The following is a 22,810-nucleotide window of genomic DNA, read 5'->3' on the forward strand; positions in this document are numbered from 1 at the left end:
TGCTAAAAAAAACTTCAGTTTAGAATGTTATCATTAGTAGCGCATACGACATACATAAATTTATTTTTCCCATATATCCTTTTATTACACATTACTACTAAATATCTTTCTCATAACTAACAATCAGAGCCACAGATAAGAGGTTGGATGAAGGAAAACATCTTCTCCCTAATTGTGTGATGCTGAAATCATCTTCCTGGGGTTCGGTATAAGCCATATAGGGACTGGCCAGTTGGACCAAAGCTCCGGAGATACTATCGGCTCGATGGTATCATTTTCCAAGTTGAGGACTCCAGTATCGCGGCGGTTCTTCTTACACCTAAATAGATATAAGCTATCATCTTCTGTAAAGTAGATATGATTTGGCTTCAACTGTGGATATACATCAGCATTTAGACAAAGAGTTTGATTATACCCAAGAAACAACACACTGTTACCTAAGCTGTTTATGTCCACAAGCATTTTTGCAGAAAAATCCACTTTAAATACTTTAATCATGTTGGTATTTACCACAAGTGAATCAGTGTTTGGCTCGGGCTCCAAATCATCCTCATCCTCGTCTGACTCAGGCTTCAAACCATCTCCAGCCCTCCAATTCTCATGTTCTGACTCAGGCTTCAAACCATCTCCAGCCCTCCAATTCTCATGTTCTGATGCATATTCCAAATCATCCTCGTACTTGTCTAACTCAAATTGTAGAACATCTCCATACGTCTGATCCACATAATCGTCAATCCAATTCTCATGGTCTGATCCATGTTCTGAATCATCTCCATCTGTCTGATCCACGTAATAATCGTCGCGATTTGTGGCCAATGACCTCCAAATTTGCAACAAATCACCAGAGGGAGCTCGAGCAAAGTACATGTTCTCCTCGATGTATGCCTTTACATCCTCCAGAACCACCTTTTGAGTTACCGTAGGGGCACTGAGATCAAACGCATGGACTTCTCCTGCTGAATTGAGTGCATAAAGCAAGCCATCCTCAAACAAACAATCCATGAAATCAGTGTGAGGAGGCAGCCAAGTCCATTTATCACTCCCTGCTCTTGCAAATGAAAGTTGCGCTAGCGGATAATGGATGAGCGCTACAAAGTAGTCCCCCATGGATGGATCAGATGACAGAAATGCCTTTTTAAATATGTATTTCCGAAGCAACCTAAGAGAATATGTTGAGGGTTCAGCCCAATTGTGCTGACCACCAACATGACATGGGTACTCGTACTTGTGAACAACGCCGGCGTCATCGTAGACAGGCTTTACCGGCTTAATGGTGGTGACCGTAGGCAAGTTGATCTGGTCACCTGTGATGGGGTTAACGAGATGCAGCTCAGATCTCTCGTCTGCCGTGATGATCCAACCATGAGAGGACCCGATTATATACCTGCTACGGATAGGTGGATCTGGCATGGTTAACTTGTATGCCCTCTTCTCCGCGAGGCTGTAGAGGCATGCCACATTCTCACCAGCAGATTCAGAGGTGTAGAGCAGGCATGGCGTCTGAGCCTGCCTGTAGCCTCCAAGTTTGCATAGACTGATATACGAAGCGCGCCATGAGGAGCACACCGAGCCAGCACGAACGAGGTCAGGGACCTCCAGGAGGGCAAAGATCTCCATCAGCACATCCTGCGGCAGCTCCGGTGAATTTCCTGCCTTGGCTTCTTTCAAGAATTTCTCTGCAAAACTTGGGAAAACTTTGGAGATTGTACAGCCCATATTGCCTGTTAAAAAGAACCTGGCTCTTGGATGTCTTGCTATCCTGGAATGATTTCTGAAGAAAAGACTCCAATGTGACCTGATCGCTCTGAATTTATAGCTCCCCAACCCGAGCAGGACGAGGAAATCTCACCAACTTCAGTGGTTAAATGAGAACATGGGCAGATTTCCGTGTAAACTCTGGATCAGAATCGGACTTGCAAAAGTTGGCAAATCTTCAGAGTTCAGAGTTTGTACAGTAAAACCCTGGCTCTTGGCTCTTGCAATCCTGGAAGAACTAGTTCTGTTGTGATTTCTGAAGAGAAACTCGCAATCTTGGAAGCAACGTGACCTGATCCCCCTATATTTATAGCTCCCCAATCCGAGCAGGAGGGAATCCGACCAAACATCAGTGCTTGCGTCAGAACAGAATTCCATCTAAACTCTGGATCGGAATAGGACTCTGACTCAAACGGAATACGATTCCATCTCGTGAAGACGGAAGACGGAAGCGTGGTCGCGTTCGTCGCCACCGTATTTTTATTCAGTTTCCAATGATCTGAACGAAAAAAATTAAATGTCTCGAGCGGAAAAGCAAATCAAAAGGTCAGCGCTGACCGCTGATCATGACAATAGGTGTGAAGACCGAGGTCTCCTTCGTTCCTCGCACGAACAAAACATCCTGTGGTTGCATGATACTCCCCCAGCATGAGAAAAAGAAGATGACGAAGAAAAGATAAGCATGAGAAAAAAAAAAGATAAAGTAAAAGAGAAAAAAGAGGAAGAACTAAGGTGTCGATCAAAATGCAACCGCATCTGCGAGGAAGAGAAAAGATGAAGCATGAGAAAAAGAAGATGAAGCAAAAGAGAAGAAAGCGGAAGAAGCATCGTCATTACGAATCAGACGAACCGGGGACTTGCTCCCAAAGTTCTCCAGGAAGCATTGGAGACAGATGGTATGATTCTTCTTGCATTTGGCGTTTGCTTCCTTGAAAGACATGTGCTTGATCTTGAGGCTGTCTTTACACATGACTTCTCTTCGGGACACCCAAGAAGATCGAAAAGAAGGATGCGACAGCACAAGGTCGTGGTCGTCGAGGCGGCGCTGCTACCGCATATCCACGGGGAAGTCGCCATTGCTGTGCTTGGTCCGCAGCGGCTTCTTGATCCCCTCCTTCCCGGAGGGCTACTTGATGGCCTCCTCGTCATGGGCCTTGGTGGAGGTTGACGCAGAGGCGTCACCTCCCCACCACGAGCTGAGCCGCCGCCGCCGCCGCCGGTGAAGCAGATCGCGTCTGTGGGTGGCGTGGGGTTCCCCATCAACGGATCGAGGTGCAGACGCAGCTGCTCATGGCGAACGGCGCGGCGGCGCCGGGTTCGCGGCCGACGCCTTCTCGTCCGGGGACGAGATCGACGAGGATGCCGTGGTGGAGCTCGGCGAGGCGGATCCCGTCAGCAGGAAGCGGCGCAAGGAGAAGGAGAAGAAGAAGCGGCGCAAGGAGAAGAGGAAGCAGCGGAAGTGGGCGCCGCCCGACAAGGACGAGGTACGCGTGGGCCTTTCTACTTATCACTCGTGCTCTACTTATCTCTTTATTTAGTTCACCTTCCCATGCCAGAATTGAGTTGGATTGTGAGCTGTGCTTGAACCGAATATTAGGCCTTGTTTAGGCATCCCACCCCAAAACTTTTCGCCTGTTAGATAGAACGTTTGAACACCTACATAGGTATTATATATAGGCTTAAAAAATAATTAATTGCACAGATTGCGACTAATTTATGAAACGAATATTTTTAGCCTAATTGCTCCATGATTTGACAATGTGGTGCTACAGTAAATATTTGCTAATGACGAATTAATTAGGCTTAATAAATTCGTCTCGCAATTTACTAACGGATTCTCGCGGTTTGATTAGCCCTAAGTGCTATAGTAACCCATATGTGCTAATGACGGATTAATTAGATTTAATAAATCTGTTTCATGGTTTCTAGACGAGTTTGAAATTAGTTTTTTCATTCATGTCCGAAAACCCCTTCCGACATCCGGTCACTACTGGAGAAACCATCTTTGCTTGGTTGACCAAAAACTACACTAGTCCCGGTAGAGAAGGCGGAGACGTCGGCGAGCGGCGGGAGCTCAATGGCGGCGGCGACATCCTGGCGGCGACGGAGCACTTCAACGATGCGTACTCCATCGGCAAGGGGAGCTTCGGGACCGTGTACAGCGCCGACCTCGGCATGAAGCGGCTCGACGCGTCGAAGACCGGCGACGCGTGCTGCGGTAGTTGATGCCGGTGAGCGTCACGACGTAGAACGTCGGCACCGAGGGGATGCGACGCATCGGTGTGAACGAGAAGCCAGCCGCTGTGTTGCTGCTGTTGGGCGCGCCGAGGGCGATAAAAAGCGTCGTGTTGCTGTCGAAGAAGATCATAGAAAGAGAGGAAGAAGAACAGAGAAAGAGAGATAGACAAGTGGGCCCATGGGCAAACTTGTCTTTAACCAAAGTTTCTCTCCCTGTTTTCATTGAAAATAATAAAATAATGGAAGAAGTGTCTAGCAGCTAATTACCACTTTTTTACAGTGTCCATGAGCAAATACACGATCTTCGGGTGTCTCATAGCAAAGACCACAATCTTTGAGTGTCCTGTAGCAAATTTTGCCTAAATAAATAAGTTCTGAATGACTATATACCTATTAATGTATAAGAATATATTTTATTATACAATTGATTGCTCGGTTCACACCATCATATTCATCAAAATTAGACCAATTATTAATACTAACTGTCCATTAAACTTCCTATAAACTCTCTTAAGTTGTCACGTGGCATCCTTACAAACGCTCTTAGGCTGCCATGTGATGCTCTAATAAATTATAGAAAATTCTAAAAAAACAAAATATCTAACCCTTAATATTCATTTAAATTAGTGTGTCCAATATTACATAACTACTATTAGGAGTATATTCGAGCGCTAAACATACATCAGCCCAGGCCCGCCCCACCCCACGTCCCGTCATCCCACTTCTACCGTTGTCGGAGTAAACAATTTACTCCTATCGTACGATTTACTTCAATAATAAAAACAACTTCCCTGCTTCCGATCCCACACCACGTCCCATATCGTGCTCCCACCATTATCGGAGTAAATGATTTACTTCGATAAAAACAACTTCTCTGCTTTCGGTATATATTCTATTTTTCCCATACCAAACCAACCACTCTCAACCCCACTTCATTTTTTTTCTTTTTTCAGATCTGAATCGATCCACCATCCCCGTCCACAGATCAGTGATACACCATGGAGGAGGACGATGACACCGTGGCGGTTGATGGCGGTGGTCGGTGGTGGTTGAGGCGACGGCACTGCTTCGGGCCTCGCTGCCAGACGCTGGGCAGCACCTTAACCAAGAAGGAGGTATTCACCTGGACCAATAGCAACAACCAACAGCTGCTCCACGTCAGCGATATTGATAGAACAAGCAAGTAAGGAAATGACACTCTAATTTGCATCTGCATACTCTCCTTCAACTTCGTGCATGAAGCCCTAATTTTTTTTTGTGAATCAAATTAACGTGCAATCTCCAATATTACCTGATCTCAATTGATGGGCTGCACAATTCGTACATTTGCACATCGTGCTCCATGTGGCTGGCTGCAGAGGATAGGGTAGAGTCCGCCGGTGATGGAAATTGTTTGCTATTTTTCTTTTGCTCGTCATCTCCATTGACATGAAGGAGAATGTTTTTTGCATTTTTTCATGCTTACTAGATGATGGATGGCTACTAGTGCGCAACGTCGAGCTCATCTCTAGACCATACCGCTACATCCTTCCATGATTTCATAATCGACTACTGCTCGCTACCTGGTTGCCATCTCCACTACCAGTCACAAGACACAGACAATCCTCTTCATCCTTATGGCAAGATCCAGCAAAGCCACTAGATGGATTTTTGACTAAATCTTCTTTTTTTTTTCTTTTCTAATTTGATTCACCTGTGAGTATTTTTATCTCTTGTGTGTGATTGAGCCTGTAATTTTTTCATTCATACGACTATTTTGTGATATAGATCAACAATATTCTTAGTACCAATTTTTACTCTTATATTGTATATTGAACACATTAGTAAATATATTACTACACGGTGGCTACGAGATCATGGCTATATCGAGAGGAAAGTGGTAACTGTTTTACTCGCAGACCACGGAATGTCTTTTGTTTACTCTTATACTGTGTATTGAACACATCAGTAAACATATTCCTACATGGTGGCTACGAGATCATGGGCTATATCGAGAGGAAGGTAGTAATTATTTTACTCACAGATCACGAAATCTAAACAATATTTATAATATTGGTAAAAGAATTACTAGTGTGGTAAGCTAGTAGTAATTGTTGACGGGTGATACCCGTAGACCGGATATAGAGGGTATTGGGGTACGTTGGTACAAGGATCTACGTAGTACGACATCAATCAAACAAAAGATGAGAATTATACTGGTTCAGGCCCCTTGATAGGTAATAGCCCTAATCCAGTTGATGTGGGGTTATATGGTGGAAAACACAGGTTACAAAGGGAACAATGGAACTTGTCGGATCCGGCGAGATCGTAGTCGAGTTGGTTCGACTAGATCTCGATGGCTTGGCTCCTTGCAGGCTCCGGCTTCGTAGGCTGTGTGGGTTGTGTTGGCTCTGAGATTTGATGCCTTAGGTCCTCCCCGGGGGGTCCCTTTTATATCGCAGACCTAGAGGTCTCCAAGTAGAACTCGGAGATATCAGACCCTGTACGATACATTAACGACCCAATCTTGTCCGAGTAGGATTCTTCCCATCCATAGATTCTGTGAAGGATTTCCTTAGAGTACGTAGGAAGTATCCGTATGCGCGTGGGTATACCATACCGATATGTAACGTATATTGAAGGGTAAAGGGTATGCCTAACCCTTAGCCCTGATAGTAGCCCCCGACTTCTGCTTAAAATGAACTCGTGTAACCATTCGCGACTTCGGGTGTCGAGACTGTTGTCGTTCCTGGTGCGAGGACCGTGGAGACAGGCCATAGTCGAGCACGCCATTTGAAGCCCAACGGTCATGAGCGAATTTTAAACTGAAGTCCAAAAAACCGCCGCGCGTAACGGACCCAGAAATTTCCGGCGGGCATCTCTCTCTGTTCCTTGGAATTCGCACCGTCGTTAGTGCGCCTATTTAAAGGAATGTTGGGGATCCATTTTGAAGTCCGCCCACCGTGCAGAAAATATTCCGCCTGTAAGCGCTCTTCGCCTTCTTCGCCGCCACAAGAAACCCTAGTTCATCAACCTAGGCCCTTTCTCCGGCGATCTTCGATTAACGATGGACCTCGGCAAATCATCTTCCACCAGTGCGTCGCTGAAGAAGCTTCAGGAAGACGGCGCCCTTCCCGGTCGTGGAACCATGGAGAGGGAAGCAGGAGGTACTAATTCCCAGCCCGTCTTAGGTCGCATGGTTGCGATCGAAGACTATATTCTCTGCGGTTTTCTCCCTCCGCCTTCCGAATTCCTTCTCCTAGTTTTGAATTTCTATGGTCTTTCTCTTCTTCATTTGAACCCCAATTCTATCGCCTTTCTTAGCATCTTTGCTCATCTTTGCGAGGCCTACATTGGTGTAGAGCATTTTCTTGATCTCTTTCGCTTCTACTATGAGCTGCGTTGGATGGAGTCCAACAGGGTATCTGGTTGCATCGGGTTCCGACTTGGGGATGGCCTGAAGTCGCGTTATATCCCCTTCCAGTGCCCTTCTTCTCGCAGCAAATGGCGGAATAGGTGGTTCTATCTTGAGATCAAAGATTCGGACCCTGTCTTCGTTGTTCCCAAAGAACAACCTGACAAGATTTCGTCTTCGACCGCAAAGCCCCCCTTGACCCCCTCTCTTTAGTCGTTTATCGACATCATCAACGATCTCCAAGTACGAGGCTTGTCGGTGTATGAAGTCGTTGCAGACTTCGTTGGTAGGCGGATCCAGCCGCTCCAGGCTCGGGCCCATCCAGCCTTTAACTATTCCGGACCGGAGGACGCGACCTGGGTTTCTCCTCGGGGTATCTTTCTCGCATTTTTGTTGACATGTGTACATTCGCGTTCCTCTTGCTTTATCGAAGTTTGGTTCTCGATTCACAGGTTTGAACAGCGAAACCGTGGAGCGCCACGTCGGCCAAGTGATGATCAGTGGTCTGACAACGACGAGTGACATCCCCGTGCCCCTTTGTGATAAAGGGGCAGCCGAACGCAATGATGCTATCAACGTAAGTGTACTCGATAGGCATCCCGCATTTTCCTTTCGAGATCACCTTATGACTTGATTAAGCGTAGGCCCTTCCTCTGACTGACATCATCGGGCCGCTCGCGGACCATCAGGTGGTGGCGTCTATGAAAGAGAAGGTCGCCAAGGAGGCGTCTGATGCTGCTGCTGCCACCACTAGCGGTGGCAATGTTCCGACAAAGGGGAGGAAGTTCTCCTCTGTAAGCGGACATCGTCACAAGGCGTCGACCCCCTCGGTAATTTATCCTGTCGTCAGATCGTGCAGCCAGAAGGATTTTGCCTTACTTCGCATTGATTGTCTCCCCCGCCTCCACGACGACAACGTATTGTGACGATTGGCGAGAAGTAAGTAGATGAACTTTTAGATTTCCGTGATTCTATTCAAGCGTTGTCTGACCCGTGGTCGTCCCGTAGGGAGGCGCGGGCAAAGGCTGCGCAAGCCAAGTCCGAAGGGACTTCTAGCTCGTCGCCTGCCGCGGCCTCGACGGATGTCGCGCTCGCAGCCGGGAGCCGGGAGGCGACGCCTAGCAGCCCAGTCAGCGATCCCGCGGCAGGTCATGGTCCGCCAGCTGCCGTCCTCACCTAGGAGGAGCTTCAAGTCGAAATGGGGCGCCTCCTCGAAGCTGGTGCTCGCGGCATCGGCCGCGAGATTGCAGAGGCGAGGTCGGAAGCAGCGCTGGCGAATGCGCGTGCTGACTGGTTGGTGCGCGAGTTGGCTGAAGCCCGTGAAGACCTCACAAAGATGAGGGAATTGGTGGCCGACAACGAGCGACAACGGAAGGGGCTCGAGGACCGCATGTCGGAACTCGGGAACAACCTGTTGGAAATCCAGGGTTCGTTGTGGTTCACCTACACTGGCCTGCACCAGCTCGCCGGGGAGTGCGGCATCAAGTCTACCATCCCGGTGAATCCCGACGAGTTCTCGCTGACCTCCTCCCTTGCGGAACTGGCGACGACGATGGGGAAGATCCCCTCCAAGCATGAAGCCAGGATCGCGGAGGAGACGTCGAACGGGATCTACACCGGGGCGTGTCATGTCCTCGCGTGTGTAAAGCTGTCGCGTCCTGAACTCGATCTGCGCGAGATCTTGGATCAGGGGGTGGCCAGCGACACGCGTAAGGAGGTGATGGAAGAAGTCGGTGATCTGGGGGAGTCTGTTCTCCCCCTATTTGAAGAGTAGGACTTCTTGTACTTCCAAGACACGCTGTGTAAAACTTGAATTCTAACCGCCTTCGTGCGTGCAATTATCATTCTAGTTTACTTTTGTATGTTGACCTCGGGAACTTTTGTCCTTTGTAGAGATGCTGATGACGAGGACGTCCAGTAGCGCGGGCAGCCCGAGTTACTGGCGATAATTCCAGTACTTGAGTTTGAACCACACGTGTCGCCTGAGATTGTGGACCAGACCCTTGATACAGAGACAGGGATGATGACGACTTGCTCAGGTTAGTAGTCCATTCATCCCTTGATGCCCTCCCGACTAGGTCAACCGTGTTCTCGAAAGAGGTGTGCAGCTTGACTTAGTGGTTATCACATTAAGCAGATCTCGAGGGTGCCTTTGCTGGTCAAGATCGTCGTATCCAATACTGGAAGATGAAGTTTGAAGTGGCGGAACTCGAGAGAACCATGCTGGCAGTGAAGAAAGAGCAAGCTGTGGAAAAGCTCCGAGGTCACGAGGTGTGGTTTAACTCGTACTTGAAGAGTTGCTGCACATCTATGGCCAGGGTTTGTAGAGAACTTCGAGTGGTCCGCGGAGATCCCGAGGAGTCGGCGGCCGGATACATCTCATGGCTGAACGGAGCCTGTGCCCAACTCGATGGCATCGACAAGCGTTTATTATACAAAGCATTAACAATTAGCACAAATAAACTTGATAGCATATATTGTTCCATCATATATTACCCCATGAACATGCATAGATGAATTAGATCAATAATACGAAGAAACAAAAATATCAAAATTCATATTACCTCATATGTTCGTGAACGATTACTACTCGAGCAAATATTTTTCCACGTGTTTCTCACCACTGAAGCTATTAGATTATTTGAAGTAGTATCGAATGTTCAACTCTGCATATTTTCAGAAGAGAAAATTATATCTGTACCACTAAAATTTAGTAGACCAATTAACACCATAAACAAGTGTCAACTCTATTCCATAAATGGACTCAAAACTTTTAAATTTTTATTTATCACTTTCATCTTATCTATGTGTCATTCCCTGAAGGGCGCCAAGCATTGATAACATAGTTTGCTATGCTACTATACTTATGGCGGGGGCATGCATATGACTAAGTTGAGGTGACCCCAATGAGAGGCTACTATTCGCAATAAAGTTCAACTGGCCTACTTAGCGATGTGATTCTTTAGCTGATAGTGAATTAGATGTTAAAATTGTGCTCCACACTAATCTTGAGGAGAACGGCTATGCCGATACGGGACACATGTTTCAAGGCATAAGGGAAGAGCCTTGGTGGCTACAGTCAGCTTCAGGGCATTTAGATCTAATTTAATGGTTTTATCCCATGAATTGGTAGGAATAATATTTCAAAATATTTATGCATATATTTAAACACAAGTGAGACATGAACAATTTGATATGAAGTAGAGATGATCTTTTTGTTGTATTAATGACATAATAAGTTTATTTTCTTGGTATGGATGTAATTCCATTTAATAAAAAGGTACCTAACTTATAAGACAATGATAGTAAATAGTACTAACATGCAAGTGTACATATATCCGGGACAAAGTTATTTCTGTTTGAATATGAAAGATACTATTGTCATTTGGTATATCAAAATTTATGGTCTAGACATTTATTTTTATATAATTATATATAAGGTGATCTATGGTCCTTATAATTAATTAATATGGTGAGATAGGATTTCTTCAGCATTATTTTTATAAATAATAAATAAGTGGTTCTTATAATTAATATCGTGAAGTATGACTTCTTTTAGCAATCTTTTATAAATAAGTTGCCCACGCATTTGCGAGGGCTTCCTTCCTAGTTATATACAAAAAGTCCATTAAACTTCCTACAAACGCTCTCACGCCACCACATGGCGCTTTAATAAATTAGAGAAAATCCTAGAAATTCTAAGAAAAAAGCAAAACATCTACCCTTAATTTTCACTTAAATCGGTGGGTCCAATATTATACACCGTTAGATAAAATTAATCTAAAACAAACCAAATACTATGGGGTCCCACCTCTCCTCCTTCTCTCACACATATACTTTCCTCCTTCTCCCGCACATATGTAGGCAGACGTGTATGGTACGTATGCTTCCTTCCCTTTTTTTTTCCTTTTTTCTTCTTTTTTAATATATAATGGATATATTTCTTTTAAATAATCATAATTTCACAAACAAAGAGTCTACCATCATAGAACTCACAGCTAACTAAATTAGCTCTACAATTTTTGAAAATAAAATTTACACACTATATGTTACCCATTAAACTAATAATGTAAAATAATTTCCACTTAAATCGGTGTTTGTACTATTATTTTCAAATTATGCACTATTTTAAAATAGAGTTTACACAAACTAATTTAAATTAATTATTTTAAATTTAAAATCTATATTAACTAATTTATATCTTTACTTAAACTGATAGACCCATTATTTAAATCATCGGATCTATTTTTTATCACAGTGGATTATTATTCTCAAATAATGCACTGTTTCAAAATAATGTCTATACCATTATATTGTGTACCCATTAAATTAACAATTTAAAATCTATATTAACTAATTAACACTTACACTAGAACCGGTGGACCCATTATTTAAATTATCAGATCTATTGTTTGCTAATAAATAAAACGTCCGAAGTTCTCCTTTTGGCCTGTTGTACAATGCCCGTCTGCACCTTTGCCTTTCGCACGTATGACAAAGTGTCGTGTCTAAGGCTTCTAAGGTGATCACGATCGCTGCAGCGCTACAGCTTTGCCACATATCAAATCATATATGATTAATTTTGCTAATAACATAAAAAGAAAATTAAAGGTGTGATGCAGCGAGACAAGAATTAGGCACCATGGATTCGGTTTTTTTCCAACACTTAGCTCTGTTTAAGTTGAAACTGAGAGTTGATTATAGAGTAATTATAATGTATTTTGTTATTTCGTATTTGGATTTTGAACAATTTGTTCGTACAAGTGAAATAAATCATTATGTTATAAATGCGAGCACAATATTAACTAATATCAATATAACTCTTACTAAGACAAGGGTGTTATAATGGAGTTTAATGCCCTCTTTTTTTTCCCCGATTCCATAGTTTGGATTTTCGTCTGCACGCTTTCCAAGTTTCTAAATGATGTCTTTTTTAAACAACATTTTAACTTTTTAGAAGTCAATTCATTTGTTTATACCCTCAAATAGCTATCGCATAAATCTGATAATTCATCAATTTCACCTGTCCTAAACCCTAAGTAGTACATATTTTTTTTCATGTGAGTCATGGTGATCAGTAAATTGGGGATCAACGGATAATCAAAGTCATAAGATGAATATGTAAGAGCTACTATGAACAACTGTAAATATGCGTCAAACTTATTTGCTATTAATTATACATCTAATAGCTTGCTAGCCACATAATTAATTTCTATCTACATGTATATAACCATGGACGAAGCTGGAACAAATATTACCTTATGCGATAGCTATTTGATTGTAGTACACCCAGCGATCACCCGCACGTTAGCCTCACCCATGATTGTAGTACACATAATAAATTACCACGAACATAAAAATGCCTAATTATGTAACACAAAGAAGCAAAAAGATGGTAGGCACTAATTCATGCCCACTGCAAGCTAGCTGAAAAAAATTGAAAAAATGATCAGTTTGGAGAGTAAATAAACTATAACAGCTAACTATAATTTTATAGAAAATATTTAATCTATGATATCAATGAAAAATCCACATTGTAAAAACAATAACACGTGAGAGGTTATGTTTAGATTTTATGTCCCAACAATATTCTTTTTATTTACTTTATTTATATTTGCTTTGGCACATACTAAAAGACAAAAGACAATGATAAATATGTGATATCTTAAATTCCAATCCTTCGCAGTAGCGTCATGGTTTTTTACTCTTGCAGGTATATAAGCTGCTAATAGCATTGCATAATTGATGGACTTTCATGTTTAAAAGTTATATTTTTCCTAATAAATTTACATTTGATGACTCATGTTGATTGTCTTTTTAGAAAAATATCATATGGGTGCAACATATCATAGACAGATGTTGTCTAAGATATGTATATTTTCTTCGTTTTTATTGATTTACATGCAAATATGCAACAAATTATATGCATATGAATTACAGGGAAGGATAGCTTGATACACACAAAATATATTCATCAATAAATTCTTAATATTTCATAAGAAAAGAGCGAGCCGATGGACATTAAATTAAAAAGAATGAAAAAAAATCTTACTTTTAGTTTGAAATTAATTTGTCAAGCCGGTTTTTAGCAAAGTAATACACATGCATGCCCGCGCATTGCGCGGGCTATCTTCCTAGTTTATTGTAAAAAGAGATACAATGAACACCCAATTAAAAATAGAATACACCTTACTCTAATTTCAGTTTATTTTGTTAGAACGATTTCCAAAACCTAGTTCCATCTAAACTCTGGATCGGAATAGGACTCTGAATCAAACGGAATACGATTCCATCTTGTGAAGACAGAAGACGGAAGCGTGGTCGCGATTCGTCGCCGCCGCCGTCGGCGGTGGTGGCGGAGGCTAGCTTCGAGCGGCCAAATTTTGAGAAAGCCTCTTGGGGCATCGAAATTTCAGAAATACATGACAGATTCTGGAAAATTCGAGGGAGAATGTAGCATGCCGACGAGCCTCGATGAACTATTGAAGCTAAATCCTACTGAAGCTAGCAGACTACGATGAATTATTCCTGTCTTGCAACCCAAGAGACGCATGCCAGCAACAGCAAGTCCCTTCCCTCTCAAAGAGAGGACAACAACTTCACAGTGCTTGATCAAAATCTCCTCGCCGTTTTCCTTGTGACAATCTTCCCCTTCAACCACATACTGTGTGTGTTATATTACCTCGGTTTCGTTTTGTTTGACGTTTTAAAAGAAGAAAAAGAAGATCCGTTTTGTTTGATGTTTCTGACAGCTTCGACAAATTTAATAGAAAAGAAAAGAAAAAGAAGATTACATCGTCATTCTGAATCTCTATCGGACGAACCGGGGACTTGCTCCCAAAGTTTTCCAGGAATCATTGGAGGCAGATGGTGTAATTTTTCTTGCACTAGGCGTTTGCTGCCTTAAAGGACAAGTGCTTGATCTTGACGCTGTCTTCACACGGATCCACGCGACTTCTCTTCCGGACACCGAAAGAAATCGAAAAGAAGGATGCGACATCATCGTCGTGGTAGCGCTGCTGTCGCATATCCAAAGGCCTTGCCTTGGCGGCGGTTGACGCAGAGGCGCCACCTCCTCACCACGAGCTGAGCCGGAGCGCCGCCGAGGCGAGCCACTCGTAGGCGCCGCGTTTGACACTTTGACCCAGGCCAGCCAGGAGCTGAGGGAGGTGAGCGCGCTGGCTGCAGCTCCCTCGCCGGGACGAACAGGTGGTGGCGGTGGCGTCGCCATGAGCAGATCGATGTCGCGCCGCGTGTTCTTGATTCTTGAGAGGGTTCTTGGCCTCTTGCGGTCTTGCCTTGCCTCCCTGCCCTCCCGGAGCGCGCGTCCGTGTTGTCGGCGGCTGGACTCTGCACGTCGCAGCAGAGCGCCGCCCTCTTGCCGGCGGCGGCGGGGCTGGGGTTGGAGTGAGCTCCGGTCGCCGGAGGGATTGAGGTTGGGGCTCAGGCGAGGGAAGGCGAGAATGAAGCAAAGAGCAGAGGGTATAAAATATAAATAACCGTCGGCTTCTAGAAGAGATGGAAGCGGAGGTGGCAGAATCTGGTTGGGTTGCCGGTCCGGGCCCACCAGTAATGTGGGGACCAGTCTTGTCTTATGGTGCACGTCTCCGCCTCCGCTGCCTCATCCAGGCCGGCGACGGCAGCAGCAACCTCTGACGAAACGACACGGCGTAATGGCATGGCGTGGCGCTCGCGTATCCTCGCCGTTCCCCCGCCGCCTCTGAAGACGTCTCGGTGCAGGATGGCCGCCCGGCGATCGAGCAGCATGCCTTTGCGCCGCGCAGGTGCAGCGAGTGCCTCATCGCCCTGGCTGGCTGCCACGGTCCGTAGCCAGTCGCGGCGCACGGTGCACCACGTCGTTCGGCCTCGATGTCGGAAACGCGTCCAGCTAGTTCATCGTCGAGGCTGAGCTCGTCTGCAGCGCCAGCGCCGTGTACGGTTTCGCCGCGGTGCCGCCGGCCACCGCGTCGAACGACGACATGACGATCACCTCCGATCAAACCTGCGGCGCCAAAACGCAACAACCTCCACGTTCTTCTTAATCGCAAGCGAAGCTAGACGGATAGAGAGGCATTACCTGATCGATGGAGCATGGCCATGAGCGCTGTGACCTTGTTCCGGAGATCCTTCATCTCCGACGGCGAGAGCTCGGGGGCAGAATTGCTCTCCTGCTCTTGCGGGTTCGAGCTGGCCTTGTCGGCGGCGTCGCCTGCGTGCCGAGGCTAAGCGACACCCCGCGCCGCCGCGTACTGCACCACACGGGGGTGGCGTGGCGTGGCGTTGCGCTCGGGTGTCCTCGACGTGCGCGTGCTCCATGCCCACGCACGCGTTCCCCCGCCGCCGCCGTTGAAGAGGTCTCAGTGCAGGATGGCCGGCGATCGAGCAGCACCTTCGACGACGCGCCAGCCGTGGACTCGCCTGGCGCCGCGGCGCGCATGCATGTTATGTCATGAGACCATCGCCATCGGGCACGATCACAAACTACGCCATCAGCCACCATATTCATCGGCCACCTCCTTCATCAGCCACCGTATAATACTTCCTTCATCTCATAATATAAGGATTTTATCCCTTCTAATTATCCCATAATATAAGAACTTTTTTTAGAAACAATATAAGAGATTTTTGTGTAGTACTTATCAATTTTCTATCTATTTTAACCCCAACTACCCACTCCCCATAACCAAATCTCTTTTAATAGGGATATTTTATTGTTGCTATCATTAATTTTTTTAAAAAATTATCCCTTATATTATGGGTGCGTTATTTTAGAGAAGTAGAAATCAGAGGTAGTCTATCGCTCGTGCTCTATCTCTGCATTTAGTTCACCATCCCACGCCAGAATTAAGTTGGATTCTTTTTATTTTGACATTAGTTTTGAGTTGGATTGTGAGCTGTGCTTGAACTGACTATTAGGCCTTGTTTAGGCATATCCCACCCAAAAGTTTTTACCCTGTCACGTCGAACGTTTAAACACCTCCATAAAGTATTAAATATAGGTTAAAAAATAAGTAACTGCACATATTGCGTCTAATTTGCGAGATAAATCTTTTTAGCCTAATTGCACCATGATTTGATAATGTGGTGCTACAGTAAACATTTGCTAATGACGGCTTAATTAGGCTTAATAAAATTTTCTCACGGTTTACTAACGGATTCTGTAATTAGTTTTTTTATTAGTGCCCGAACACCACATACAATACCCTATATAATACCCGATGTGACACGCCAAAAACTTAACACCCCTAGATCTAAACACTCCCTTAGTTCCTAAATTTTTTTTTCTAAAAACGTCACATCAAATCTTTAGACACATGCATAGAGCCTTAAATATGGATAAAAAGAAAAACTAATTGTACGGTTTACATGGAAATCGCGAGACGAATCTTTTGAGCATAATTAGTCCATGATTAGCCTTAAGTGCTACAGTAACCCATATGTGCTAATGACGGATTAATTTGGTTTAATAAATTCATCTCGTAGTTTCCAGACGAGTTATGAAATTAGTTTTTTTATTTGTATCTGAAAACCCCTTCCGACATCCGGTCACTACGGGAGAAACCATCTTTGCTAGGTTGGCCAAAAACTACACTAGTCCCGTTCAAAAGACCAGGGGTACTGTTTTTTATCTTTAGTCCCGATTGGTTTTTAGTCCCGATTCAAAACATGGCAGGCGATGTCAGACCATTCACTACTAAAGATCTATTTGTAGTCTTGGGTGTTAAACAATTGGGAATAAAAATCGGCCCCGAGCGCACAACCCGGCCGCCTCTTCCTCTTCAATCTCTTTCTCCTTCTCTCCTCTCCCTCACCACTCACCCCCATCTCCTCCTCCCTCTCCTGCGCCTCCGGCCCCCAGGCGGCATGCGGTGGCGAAGCGAGCCAGCCGCGCGGCGGTGGCCTTCCCTCCGCCTGATTCCGCTCCTCCCTCTCCTGCGCCTCCGGCCCGCAGGCGGCGGAGCGAGCTGGCCGCGCGGTAGGCGGCTGGGCTGCCGAGGCCTCGCGTGGCGGTGGCCCACGCGAGGGCGACGGTGGCCTCCCCTCCGCCTGATTTGGAAGAGAGGTGGGCTGGCGGCGGGGAGCGCGCCCGGCCGCACGGTAGGCGGCTGAGCAGCGGCGCCGGTAGTGCGGGGGCGGCGCGTGTTAGAGTGCGCAACCCGGCCCACCAACTGTGGGCCACCCAGGTCACATTGGGCCTACTCCACCACCAGCCCAATCGGAGCCATAACTTTAGGTCTTGAGCCTACACAACCCAAAAGACTAGTCTAATGGGTGAGGACCGCCCCCACCTTTTATGTCGTATTCCCTCATCATCGATCAATTACCGATGTGGGACTAAACCCAACAATCTACCCTATCACACATCGGGCCCAACAATCTCCCCCATCACATCAACCCATATTACCCCGAAGACGTGTTACCTGGGCCTCAGGCCTAACAATCTCTCCCATCACATCAACCCATCTGACCCCGAATGTCACATCAACCCATATTACCCCGAAGACTTGTTACCTGGGCCTTTGGCCTAACAATCTCCCCTGTCACATCAACCCATGTGACCCCGAAATCTTGTTACCTAACCTCCCCACCACGTGACCCACATTGAAATTCCATCACATCAACCCATGTGACCCCGAAAGTCACATCAACCCATATTACCCCGAAGACTTGTTACCTGGGCCTTAGGCCTAACAATTTCCCCCGTCACATCAACCCATGTGACCCCGAAGTCTTGTTACCTGACCTCCCCACCACGTGACCCATGGAAATTGTTCTAGGTTCCAAACCTTGGGCTCTAATACCACTTGTTAGAGTGCACAGCCCGGTCCACCAACCGTGGGCCACCCAGGTCACATTGGGCCTGCTCCACACCAGCCCAACCGGAGCCACAACTTTAGGTCCAGCGCCTACACAACCCAAAAGACTAGTCTGATAGGGGTGAGGACCGCCGCCATCTTTTAAGTCATGCTCCCCCATCATCAATTACCGATGTGGAACTAAACCCAACAATGGGCGCGAGGGCAGTGGCGGCCTCCCCTCCGCCGGAACCGGGAGGGGAGGCAGCCGGGCGGCGGCTCGATCCGGAGCGAGCCGGCCGGGCTGTAGCCGGCGACGACTCTAGGTTGATTCGGCTGTGGAGTTGATTTGTATATTTTTTTTCTGTGAATTGATTTGTAATGAATGATTTGTCGATTTTTTTTTGTTGATTTGAAGATGATTTTGTGATTGATTTGTGGATTTTCGATGGGCATGTATTGTGGATGATTGTGTATGTAGATGATTTTTGTATATGATTTGTGTATGTGGATGATTTTGTATGATTTGTGGGGAGATTTGTGTGTGACTGAGATTGTGGTTGAGTGCAAACAGAATAAAAACAATGGAAATAAAAAGAAAAAAAATGTTCTTTAGTCCCGGTTGGGCTAAAGATCTTCAGTCCCGGATTGATAATCCCGGTTTGTTACCTGGGATAAAAGGGGGTTACAAATAGGGACTAAAAACCCTTTCTAGCAGTGGGTCAAACGTTCGATGTGACACCCAAAAATTTCATTTCACGAACTAAACAGGGCCTAACTATTCTGTTCGATCTTGGAGTTCATATCTACCACCTCTCTGCCAATGCAGCCGTAGTGATTGTTAGTAAGGGGAGCAAATGCGTATACTGATTGATATCGGTTTATGTAAAATGTCTAAGACTTTATTTATTGAAAGTGTCTTTCGATTCTGTAGACTTCAAGTGAAAATAATGTTTTATGTTGCTTCCTCTTAGAAAGTATACGCGTATTGAATGAGTATTTGTGAATGTATTAATGGTATGGAAACCTTGCATATAGAGAACTGATTGTATGTTTGTGAGTGAGCAATGTATTGGATGTTTCTTTGTTGGGAATGAATTACTAACGTTAATATGTTTTGAGTTACTAATGTGCGGATTTGTTATTTCCGTCTCAAGTTGCTAGGACCCAGGAGGCGCAAACTGGCACAGCAGAATCAGTGCTCACTGAAGATGGGCCTGATGTCCCTTTATCTGATAGTATTGTTTTACGGAAGCTTCTTCTAAGTACCAAGTGAATTTCCTTGTATATGCACATGTGGCACAAGACAATACTCCCTCTATCCCAAAACAGAAGACATAACCACTCATAATACAAAGACCAAGAAAACATTTATTCACTTTCTTGATTGGATCACCTTAATGCATGCAAGCAATGTGATTGGGAGGTTTGATGATAGAAGATTTAAAACAAATCAATCTTATAGGACCAAGAAATGCTAATTAATGTATCTATTCATGCATACCTTATATTATGATATATGAGAAAAAAGCAGTTGAGCCTTATATTTTGGGATGGAGGGAGTAAACTTATGTTGCTTTTCCTCATGATCCAGCGCATACCAAGATACTTTGATCCTGGTGAAACTTTATTGGAAACATGCTTTAATTGTGGTGAGGAGGGTCATGTAGCTGTGAACTGTCCAATGGAAAAGCGAAAGAGGCCTTGTTTTGTTTGTGGGTTGTTTGGACGCAATTCAAAGCGGAAGAGGCCTTGTTTTGTTTGTGGGTAGCTCCAAGGCATTATTGCTTGGTGACTTGGGTATGCATGCTCATGCCCTTGACAAGATCATCTTATTTAGTTCTCCATTAATTACATGATGTTGCTGCATTTGTTATTTCAACTCATAAGTTAACATGCTTGCCTTGTTTAGATAGGTTCTAGAATTCCAGTTCATTAATCACACATATTTACTTCACAAATTTTGACAATTTGACCCTTTGCAAAAAACTATTTTTTACAAATGAACAACCGCCAAAACTTATTTCAAAACTAACCCTTTTGCTTAACACCAAATCGTGTAGCGCTGAACATAGACATCTCAGTGCCAAATAGCATAGCGCTGAATGTACGTTGGCATGCTGACTTAGCCTCCCATCCGCCATGGCACGGCATTCAGCGCCAGCTGAAGTGGCGCTGAGGTGTTTAAATTCAGCGCCACATGATTTGGCGTTGAAAAAAAAGGTCATTTTTGAAATAAGTTTTAGGGGTGGTTCATTTGTAAAATTAGTTTTTTTTCAAAGGGTCAAATTGTCAAAATTTGTGTATTTACTTGCCCCTGCCAATTTCAGGAATCAAACATTTGTTAATCATTTTTGTAGGGTCAAGACTGTTTCATCTGCAAAAAAGGAGGTCATATTGCGAAAGACTGCCATGAAAAGCACAATAGGAATACTATCAACAGTCTACATTTTATGTACGATGTGGAGAATCAGGGTCCTGATATGTTTGGATATGCCAATGATTATCCACGCGATGATGTTAAGGTCAGTATTGTTTTCTCATGGAGGGATACTTGCCTAAGGAAAAAAAAAATCTAACTCAACATATCTTTAAAACCATCTCTCACTTTTAATATGCAGTGGTTACAATCTAAATCCTACAGCTAATGCAAACTGTGCTGCTTCAGAATACACCTATGAATGAATTGTGGTTTTGTCATTTTCGTTGATCCAGCTTTATGTTCTATTCACAAGCTTGGTTAGATTTTGTGAGCCAAGGTTAATTTTACATTAAGCCCCTTCCTTATACTTCTGTGTTAGTCGAATCCCTGAATCCACATGTTTTGTCCACTTAATTAACATGCAATATAACGCAAATCATTCTCTTATGTAACACAAAAGTCCTGTAGCAGCGAGATTGCATTAATTGAAGTCATAGTATTATCCAAACTTATTTTCCCCCTCAACATCTACTTTGTTGGTCTGTGCAGGAAGAAAATTGCTATGCATCCGACTGATATGTACAACTTACATCCGACAAGGGCGGAGCTAGAGTATTTGGGGGAGGGGGGGGGGGGGGACGGCTAGGAACCCGTTCAATAAAAAATTGTACCTATACCTGAATATAAATTTAGGCACTGACATTAGCTTAAACTTGATAAAAAGCAGAGTAAATTAAACAAGTGGCACCCCCCTCCATCTTGCTCTAGCTTCGCCCCATTCCGACTAGTGTATATATAGGCATAGATGCTGCTTGTTTGGGTCCATATGATAAGAAACAAGCTCAGTAATTAGTAGATATGACATAGTCAGACACGAGTCGGATGGCTCGGTCATACGTATAGCAGGTTTCGTGCAGGAATTAAAATGCTATGTGTGTACGTAATCAGAAAGGTCATCTATGTTGCGCCGACTTCTCTGATATCTGTCCAAAAGAAGTTGTTATAATTCTGCCCAACCTGGCCATACTGGTTTGGTAAGTTTAGTGGTTATTAACTTATTATGGCTTCCTTGTTTCTATATGTTACTTCTCACAGCAGCTGATCAATGTCTTCTGATACAGGGATGTGCCAAGCAACGTACGTAGGGAAGCTAGTACCGCGGCAACTCCAACTTTGTGTTACAAATGTGGCGAGGAAAGCTACTTCGCACGTGGATGCACAAAGAACACCAAGGTTGTTAGAAGCATCTTATTAATATATTGTCTACTGATAGTGATAAGAGCTGCTTGGGTTATTTATCCTGTGCACATCCTGGTTCCTTTTTAATTTGCAGTCTGATCGTATGAACGGTGAATCATCCGCACATAGGCAGTATTTAGTTCCAAAGTTTTTTCCCAAACTTCTAACTTTCTATCACATCAAATCTTTCGTACACACACAACTTTTCAGTCACATCGTCTCCAATTTCAACCAAATTTCAAACTTTAGGCCAATCTAAACACAGCCATAGTCGGAAAAAAGGCAAAGGCAAGAAAGATTTTGGCACTAGGGCTGTGTTTAGTTCACGTCAAAATTAGAAGTTTGGTTGAAATTGAAACGATGTGATGGAAAAGTTAGAAGTTTGAAGAAAAACTTTGGATCTAAACAGTCAGCTCCTTATGATGCTCACAAGACAAGTAAAAGGAAAATCCCCTTATTTGAGGAAAGAAGGAACTCATCTCATTTTAAATCCAAAGCTAGGGATGGTTGGATTGCAGACGATGCAGATGACCAGCCATAAAGAAGTACAAACCCAATGTGTGGGCTTCTCCATCTACCCCTAAAAAGCAATACAGTAACCATCAGTTTTCCTATGGCGGTGACTACTCTACTCCTCAGTGATCAAGTAAGCGGAAACGTCGAGCGCAACTTAAGATGAAGATTAAGATCAAGTGTTTCACGCAAAACGAGGTGACATATGATTAATTATATTTTAATTATTATAAATTTGAAAAATCGATTAATCTGATATTTTAGAGCAACTTTCATATAGAAAGTTTTCGCATGAAACGTACCGTTTAGCAATTTGAAAAGCGTGTCATGAGTATCCAAAATTTCATTTCTTGTTGGAGAAACGAACGCAGCCACTCACCAAACGCAAGGAAGCATAGCTTTTCGTCGTCGAGATTTGCCAGCAACACTCGTGTCCGGTTTGGAAGAAGCTAG

General features: G+C 44.4%; 1 protein-coding gene and 1 pseudogene across 3 annotated transcripts; one reads left to right on the forward strand and one right to left on the reverse strand.

The window, feature by feature from the left end:
• On the reverse strand, nt 1-14,229 carry LOC127754049 (uncharacterized). Of its 3 annotated transcripts, none has more exons than XM_052279502.1 (2): nt 14,212-14,229; nt 1-2,511 (listed from the first exon to the last, which is right to left on the reverse strand). In XM_052279502.1, the coding sequence occupies exon 2, from the start codon at nt 1,714-1,716 to the stop codon at nt 169-171; it is 1,548 nt and encodes a 515-aa protein (XP_052135462.1). In that variant the 5' UTR covers nt 1,717-2,511; nt 14,212-14,229; the 3' UTR covers nt 1-168. The 3 variants fall into 3 exon arrangements, with proteins under 3 accessions (XP_052135462.1, XP_052135460.1, XP_052135461.1); XM_052279500.1 differs by lacking the exon at nt 14,212-14,229 and adding an exon at nt 2,606-3,229; XM_052279501.1 differs by lacking the exon at nt 14,212-14,229 and adding an exon at nt 2,593-3,229.
• Nucleotides 8,586-22,810, forward strand: LOC127755792 (uncharacterized; annotated as a pseudogene).

This window comes from Oryza glaberrima, chromosome 11 (assembly GCF_000147395.1).
Source record: "Oryza glaberrima chromosome 11, OglaRS2, whole genome shotgun sequence".
In the NCBI taxonomy this organism is placed as follows: domain Eukaryota; kingdom Viridiplantae; phylum Streptophyta; class Magnoliopsida; order Poales; family Poaceae; genus Oryza; species Oryza glaberrima.

Bases quoted from the DNA above. Each gene is read 5' to 3' on its own strand.
- LOC127754049 (XM_052279502.1), bottom strand. From the start codon at position 1,716: ATGGGCTGTACAATCTCCAAAGTTTTCCCAAGTTTTGCAGAGAAATTC.